The 8,491-nt window shown below is 49.6% G+C and overlaps 1 protein-coding gene across 1 annotated transcript in view; it reads right to left on the bottom strand.

Moving 5' to 3' along the window:
• LOC107107713 overlaps window positions 1-8,491 on the bottom strand; it is a gene marked incomplete at its 5' end in the record, with an annotated part of 50,554 nt that overhangs the window by 38,381 nt on the left and 3,682 nt on the right. The window contains 4 exons of the mRNA XM_015408029.1: window positions 2,197-2,296; window positions 2,484-2,663; window positions 4,095-4,281; window positions 7,680-7,918. Of these exons, the coding sequence (XP_015263515.1) occupies window positions 2,197-2,296; window positions 2,484-2,663; window positions 4,095-4,281; window positions 7,680-7,918 (706 nt within the window). The remainder of the gene's footprint in view (window positions 1-2,196; window positions 2,297-2,483; window positions 2,664-4,094; window positions 4,282-7,679; window positions 7,919-8,491) is intronic.

Here is an 8,491-nt window from a genome sequence, read left to right as displayed (position 1 = left end):
ATTTAAAAAAAGCTGTAGATCGCCCGCGTGGGCGAAAAATGGCGGGAAAAAGCACATCGGAACCGGGAGAGGAAACTGAAGACTACTTGGAAGCAGTTGACAGGTAAAACGCTTCAGCCCCGTTTCCTAAACAAGACAGAAGCGCTTGTGTCTGAAATTACAAATATATTCCGGTAGGGAACCGGTTCTAAAACGGTTCTGTCTGAAATGACAGACCAGAAACCGTTTGGGAACTGTTCCTCTTCTGGAATATATGGTCTGTCTGAAATTCCTCTATATCAATGAAAAAAAAATCCCCCTAATAGAAGAGCATCTCTGTCCCCCTGGGTCTCTGAGCTGCTTTTCACTTCTTGAGGGGAGACACAGGTGGCCATTATCTTTTCCTCTGTGGGGCAAAAGGCAGCGTGAAGAGAACACAGTGGATAAATGTCCCAGGTGGAGGAAGAAAGTGTTTCTTCCCCTCACGTGAAGTTCCAATGCAGCTACCTGTGGCGGTTTTGAATTTTAAACAATGGAGAAAACATGCATGCCACTGACGCCTAGTAAAGGATGCCATGGATTTCACATCAAATACATTCCAGTTTACTCTGTTCAATGGCGATGGTTAGGTGTGAGCCGGTCGCCTGGTCTCTTTGGTTTGGTACTGAACGACTTGAACGTGACATTTTGCACATGTGCGCTTACAAGTAACTTAGAAGTGCCGTGTCTAGCTATGGATACTGGCCTGGAGGCCGTTGCTCCTCCTGTAGAGAACAAAAAGTTTTCTCTTGATGGGAAAAAGAAGAAGAGAAGAGAGAAGAGATTGGATTTATACCCTGTCCTTCACTACCCGAAGGAGTCTCAGAGTGGTTTACAATCTCCTTTCCCTTCCCCCTCCCCACAACAGACACCCTGTGAGGTAGGTGGGGCTGAGAGAGCTCTCTCGAGAACCACTCTTGAGAGAACAGCTCTGAGAGAACTTGTGACTGACCCAAGGTCACACCAGCAGCTGCATGTGGAGGAGTGGGGAATCAACCCCGGTTCTCCCAGATTAGAGTCCGCACACTTAACCACTACACCAAACTGGCAGGATGGGCAGGAATCCTTTGCACAACAAGTGTGGAGGGATTTCTACCCATTCGCCCTTCTGGCTGCAGCCCCTCTGAGGAGTTACTTAGGAGGGCATGCTGGTAGGGTTACCAGGTCCACGAGGAGGAGTGAGGCATCAAACCCGGTTCCCCCGGATTAGAGTCCGTGCTCTTAACCGCTACACCAAACTGGTGTGACTCCGCTGCTCAGAAGGAAGTATGTCGCAAAACTTTGAAAATCCCACTGTGAGGCCGGGAGAGAAGGCCCTGGGAAGGAGGACGTGGAGAGAGGCAAGACGGCACAGGAGGGCTTCCCGCCTAAAGCTGCCCATAGATGGCACCAGGGGGTGCTCCTCCCCAAAAGGCCTTCACTAGAGGTGTTCTCTGCCACGCCCCCCCCCCCCAATTGTACCACGAGGCAACTTTGGGAAGGAGGAAGTAGCCATCAAACGGATCTTTCCTCTCCCTCTCCCTGCTTGTTAACCTTTCTTTTTGGAAGACTTCAGGATAAAAGTTGAGGCCAGGGCTTTTTTGGTAGAAAAAGCCCAGCAGGAACTCATTAGCATAACAGGCTTCACCCAACAGCAGAAACTCCTTAGCCTATTAGGCCACACCACACCACTCATTAGCATATTAGGCCATACCTAATGTTACTCCTTAGCCTATTAGGCCACACCACACCACTCATTAGCATATTAGGCCACACCTAATGTTACTCCTTAGCCTATTAGGCCACACCACACCACTCATTAGCATATTAGGCCACACCTAATGTCACCAGAGGTGTGGTCATCCAGCCACGCCCACCTTTTGCTTCTTATTCTGTTTACCTTGTTTGTTGTCAAAACCCAGGGCCTTTTTGGTAGCAGGAACTCCTTTGCATGTTAGGCCACACACCCCTAATGTAGCCAATCCTAATGAATTTCTGCTGTTGGGTGTGGCCTATTATGCTAATGGGTTCCTGCTGGGCGTGGCCAACTCGGGAGCCAGCCGGAACTCCGTTCCTGTGCGTTCCTGCCCAAAAATAGCCCTGGCTGAGGCCATTTGCAGTTTCCTGTTGGAAGCTCCCAGCAATCTGTTAAAACGTTAAATGGAAACAAGGCCCTCAGTCACAATTTGAACCCGATACTTGGCAGAGAACGCTTGGCTACCCATTCCGCAGCGGCTGAGACGGTCTGCTTTTTGTCGTAAACCTTTGAAGGCCGATTTCGTCCTGTGGAAAGTGGAGCCTGGGGAGGGTGGACTTTGGAGAGGGGAGGGGATAATTTCATGGAGTCCACCTTCCGAAACAGCCATTTTCTCTGAGGGAACTGATCTCTCGAGTCTGGAGATAAGCTGTAACTCCAGGACGCCTCCAGGCCTAGTTTGGCTGTGAAGGCAAAAGACGCCTCCCCCTATTTCAGTAGCAGTCGCTACGCAAAGACAGAGGCTGGTCAAAGTCGCTAATTAGAAGTTCAGTATCTTCAACAGGCGTACATTCCTGTGTGTGCATGCCCCCGTCCTCCTTGTCACACACGGCGTATTCCTCCTGATCCTGCTGTTTTAGGTGCCGAAGGATTTCCTTGGACAGGAAATGCTTGTCGTTTTCTCCCGAGTCTGGAAGAACAAAATGAGATGTTAACTTGTTTCTGAGGAGAAGGTGCAGGGGGGGGGGGTTCAACAGCTGAGGCAGGGTTGCCAGGTCCCTTACCTTTTCCGGTGGGAGTGGGTGGGTTTAGTCCCAGTTCGGGACATTCGTGTGCACCGTGATGACGTCACCCGGAAGTAGGGTTGCCAAGTGTAATTTCCTCTGGAGCGGGGGACTCCCATCTGGGGTCTGGAGCGCGCGCATGCGCCACACGCACGTCACCTGGAAGTGATGTGACGACGCCGGGCACGCTGGGGGCAGGGCCACGAGCATCCAAGGGAAACCATAGAGTTTTCCCTCGGATGACAGTGCCCCCGCCCTCAGCATGCCCGGCATGGCCGCGTCATTTCGAGGTGACGTGCACGTCGGGGTGGGGTTCCCCCCGGGGCCCGATCCGCCAGCGGTGGGGAACGGGCCTCTGGAGCGGGGGTTTTCCCGCCCCCCCGGGGGGACTTGGCAAGCCTACCCGGAAGTGACGTCATCATGCCAGGGATATTCGTTACCAGAATAGTTTGGAGAATTTGTGCAGTTACAATCTATGGCCCATTATACAAACTTTTAGGAACTGCAAAGAGTATGAGAAAGCAACACCTGGCTCTATAGAAAAAAAATTTTATGCATTTATTTCTGGATGTGTGTTATTGTACAATAGGAATATTGACCACTGAGGAAGGCCCAAAGTGGCCAAAATGCGTACGATCTATTGGTCAAAAATTTTACCCATCAATTGGACATGTGTAACTATCAGCTCTGAATGTAATAAGCTTGAAGAGTCTGATATCTGGACTATTTATTTTAACCTTATGTATGTTTTGTTTATGTGTACACCATAATAAATATTTATATTTTTATAACAATTTATTTGTTAGCTTGACCCTCTTAGATCACATCCCACAAAAGGAAACCATCACACCATGGGAGAGCCAACCCAACCCCACTGCCTCCCCCACTCCCACCGTTCACAACCAGCCGTCTATCCAGGGGTCAATTCCTGCAGGAGCGCACAGGAGCGGAGCTCCGGCAGTAAAGAGCCCAGGGGGTGGGCACATGCAACAAGCCCCACCTCCTGCTCCCAGCAGCCCTCATTCAGAGCAAGAAACAGCCAGGTAAGTTGCAGAGCCCTCCCCCTGGTCCCCCGGTCCCAAACAGTCCAGTGGCACCTTGAAGACCAAGTTTTATTCAGGTACAAGCTCTCCCTCCTCTGCGAGGACAGATCTGCACGTCCCCCCCCCCAATAGCTAGCAATCCAAAACAGTCCAGTGGAGCCTGAGCGGTGGGTGTTGGCTTCTGACACACTTCCGGTGATGTCAGGGGGTGTGGCTTATGCAAATAAGTTATGCTAATGAGCTCCTGCACCTCTTTTTCTAGGAAATGACCCCTGCTTCTGGCTCCCTTCTTACCATCGTATACAATGAGCTGGTAGCAGCCAGAGCACTCTTTGGATTTCTCTAAGATTTCCTCCAGCGTCCTGCAGAAGAGCTTGGCTTGTTCCAGACGGGCCTGCCTGCTGAAAGCGGCGCTGTCGTCTTGGGACATGGCGTGGAGGGACTGCAGAGGGGTGGCGTACTCTACCACACAATAATGCGTCTAGAGGAATGCGGAAAGGGAAAGATCTGAGTGGCATTCTGCCTGTGGAACTGCTGCCCGCTTCCCTTCCCTGGACAGCATTCCCGGAACTGTGTAACTGGTAAGAAAATCCAAGAACCCGTTGAGGAGGTGAGACAGCCCAGATGTGCGATGCAGTTAACCAGTTCCCAAGGTCAGCCTTCATGCTTTAGGAAATCCTCATTTGCTTAGTCAAGGAGGTCTACATAGCATAAAGGCTTTTAGACAAAGGTCGAATCTGCATTTTCATTTTTAAATCAGTTTCGTGCTGCTGTGATGCCGTCTTTCTCTATGCTTGTTTGAACGTCGTTTGGAGAAGATTCATTTAAAGCAGTGCAGAGGCACAGTGACAGTGGAGCCGCCACGAGAGGGTGATAAACATATGCAGACATGCAAAAGTATGCTGGCACTGTTGAGGTGTGAAAACGAAACCACGAGAGGGCGATAAACATATGCAGACATGCAAAAGTATGCTGGCACTGTTGAGGTGTGAAAACGAAACCAAATGTAGACGGGTTTTTTTGAAGACGGAGTCGGAAGGCTGGGACACCGGTGGGAAAGACAGATGCAGATTCGACCAAAATAGTGTAGCGATAGATTTCAGGTGGGTAGCCGTGTTGGTCTAAAGCAGCAGAACCAAGTTGGAGTCCAGTGGCACCTTTAAGACCAACACAGTTTCATTCTGGGTATAAGCTTTCGTGTGCGTGCAGTTTTTTTAGCCTCCGGCTCACCCATTTTTGTCTCCGCTCAGGAAGAATGGCTCCAGAGCAAGCTAATTTAATGCATTAGCCAAATCGCCCACTCACAACTTTAACGCCTGTAGCTCACAAAGTATAATTTTTTCTCGCAAGACTCCACGGCTTAGAGGGAGCATTGGGGAGCAGTGTTCCCTCTAAGCTGAGTTAGTGTGAGCTAGCTCACAGTTATTTTAGCCTCCGGCTCACCCACTTTTGTCTCCGCTCAGGAAGGAGGGCTCCAGAGCAAGCTAATTTAATGCAGCAGCCAAAGCGCTCGCTCACAACTTTAATACCAGTAGCTCACAAAGGAGAATGTTTGCCTACAAGACTCCACAGCTTAGAGGGAGCATTGCCTGTGAGGTAGGTTTGGCACAGAGAGAGAGAGAGAGGGGGGGGGGACTGGCCCAAGGTCACACTGACTGCTTCACGGCAAGCAGGGATTTGAACCTGGGTCTTTCCAGCTTTAGTCTGACACTCTAATGGTGACTCCAGGCCCCTCTTACTAGTGAGCCTCCTGGTATAATATCCAGAAGGTATTAAGTGGGCAGGATCATCTGCTATTTCCTCAGCAGGAGAACAGGCAGCGAGCAGTGTTCCCTCTAAGCTGTGTTAGTGTGAGCTAGCTCACAGTTTTTTAGCCTCTGGCTCACACATTTTTCTCTTAGCTCAGGAAGGGATGGCTCCAGAGCAAACTCATTTATGCAGCAGCCAAATCGCTCACTCACAACTTTAATGCCAGTAGCTCACAAAGTAGAATTTTTGCTCACAAGACTCCACAGCTTAGAGGGAACATTGGCAGCCAGTGGCCCAGCGGAATACCAGTGGAACCAGTATGCCTGTTTCATTGCTTGCTGGGGAGCACAGGCAGGGTGACGCTGCCGCAGTCTTCCTGTTTGTGGGCTTCCTGGAGGTTGCTGGTTGGCCGCTGGGTTGACAGAATACTGGACGGGATGGGCTTTTGGTCTGATCCAAAATGGCTCTACTTATGTTCTTATGAGGGCCTGGACATGGTGAAGCTCCCTTCGAGCAGAGACACACCCATTGCCCTCCCTAGCTTATCTGTGCCAGAGGATTCCGAGAACAAAAGAGTGAGGCCAATGAGGTCTGGAAACCTGCTGCTAACAGCAAGGGAGGGGAGACGCTATTTATCCTCAATAAAAAGAGATTTGCCTGCTAAATATGACACCTGTCTCCTTAAAGGTAATTCTAGACCTGGGTAAGGATGACAGCCCTGTATTGTATCCTAGTGACGGATTAGTAAAGGTAAAGGTTTCCCTTGCTCGAAAGCTCGTCAAATCCGACTCTAGGGGGCGGTGCTCATCTCCGTTTCCAAGCCGAAGAGCCAGCACGGTCCAAAGACATTTCCGTGGTCATGTGGCTGGCATGAGGTGCAAGGAATGCTGTTACCTTCCCACCGAAGTGGTACCTATTTATCTACTTGCAATTTCTTGCTTTTCGAACTGCTTGACTGGCAGGAGCTGGGGCCAGAGACGGGAGCTCACTCCATCACTCCTTCCAGTCTGCAGCTCAGTGCATTAATCTCTGAGCCACCGCGGCCCCCCAAAGGACCAATGTCCTTAGGCGATGTCCTTCAGCCAGCACTGAACAGTATAGTTACTGGTTGCCTGAAAATGGGTAAGAGTCAACACCAAAAACTCCAGTTCTGCTTCAAGTCGGTTTGGAAGCCAAAAGCACAGGATTACAGTTCTGGGAAGGAGGAGCAAGAAAGTGCAAGTCCTGCTTATGTAGTAAGCTTAAGAGGAATGGGCTTGCCTCATATTTGTGTGACTGACATCTATTCACTGATGTCACGTGTGTCGATGGAGGGCCAACAGCCAGAAATTGCTAGTTATCTAGTCTAACCCCTGCCGTGGCAGAATGCGGCCATGACAACTGGCCAGATAGACCAGCTCAGAATTTTTTGAGACGGAGTAGAGCACGAATGAATGAACAAACAAAAGAAAAGTATTTTCAGCCTTTCTCATTCATCTGATTTCACTGCCATATTGCTATTACGGTACCAGGGCTATTTTTGGGTAGGAACACACAGGAACGGAGTTCCGGCTGGCTCCCAAGTTGGCCACGCCCAGCAGGAACTCGTTAGCATAATAGGCCACACCCAACAGCAGAAACTCATTAGGACTGGCTACATTAGGGGTTCTGTGGCCTAACATGCAAAGGAGTTCCTGCTACAAAAAAAGGCCCTGGGTTTTGACCACAAACAAGGTAAACAGAATAAGAAGCAAAAGGTGGGTGTGGCTGGATAACCACACTTCTGGTAACATGGGGGTGCGGCCTAATATGCTAATGAGCTGTGTTGTCAGGGGTGTGGCCTAATATGCTAACGAGTTTCTGCTGTTGGGTGTGGCCTATTATGCTAATGAGTTCCTGCCGGGCTTTTTCTACAAAAAGAGCCCTGACGGTACCGCTCTTGTTCATAGTTCTTACCCCTGCAGATTGAAAGAATGTTTTCGGTTATCCTCAAAGGCACCGCATTTTCCATTCCTGACTTGGCTCTCTGGCACAGAATCCTGGGAAATCTGCCTTTCATTTTCACCCAAGGAACAGCATGAGTAATATTGTCTGAGGAAGGGAAGGGATGGGGCTTGACCGAGCACAGGAGGAGGCTGCCGCGGGACTCACCTTTTTGTTCTCACCCAAGACTTCATAGACGCTGTGTTTGTAGGTTCTCCTCTTAATGCCGGCTCGATCCACACTCACTTCTGGGAGGTTGCTTATGAACTGAATACGACTGTCAGCCTCCCCCAAGCTATCGTACACCTCACAGGTCAGGGGTATCAGGATGTGGAGTTTCCAAGTCTTCTTGCATTTCAGCAAACAATTGTTATTTTCGTTGAAAACACGAATCGAATCTTTAAGGTCTTCGTGACAAAGAAAGGCATGGAGGAGGAGGGGAAAAACACACACCTCAGGATGGAGTTAACAGCATGACAATGAACTTTCCAGTTACTGTTGTGTTGCATTTCAGCAAACAATTGTTATTTTCGTTGAAAACACGAATCGAATCTTTAAGGTCTTCGTGACAAAGAAAGGCATGGAGGAGGAGGGGAAAAACACACACCTCAGGATGGAGTTAACAGCATGACAATGAACTTTCCAGTTTCCATGAATATCGTTGGACATTTCTCTGCAATCAGGGATGCAATTTGTTAATTTTGATACCCGTCTGGCATGACAATGAACTTTCCAGTTTCCATGACTATCGTTGGACATTTCTCTGCAATCAGGGATGCAATTTGTTAATTTTGATACCCGTCTGGCAGAATGTGTTTCAGTACCCTGCCTTTCTTCTAAGGAGAGAGGGACTGTCTGTGGCTGCGATCGCACGCGCCTTTAGATCTGACATAGGTGCGAATGCCCGACGGATCTTTCTCACAATACAAGAACTCGTGGGCACTCCATGAAACTGCAGAGCGGTCGGGTTAGAACGGATA

Source organism: Gekko japonicus, unplaced genomic scaffold, assembly GCF_001447785.1.
Source record: "Gekko japonicus isolate JY-2015 unplaced genomic scaffold, Gekko_japonicus_V1.1 scaffold4893, whole genome shotgun sequence".
Lineage (NCBI taxonomy): Eukaryota > Metazoa > Chordata > Lepidosauria > Squamata > Gekkonidae > Gekko > Gekko japonicus.
Note: the sequence above shows the minus strand (reverse complement) of the source record. Positions and strands in the feature narration are given on the sequence as shown.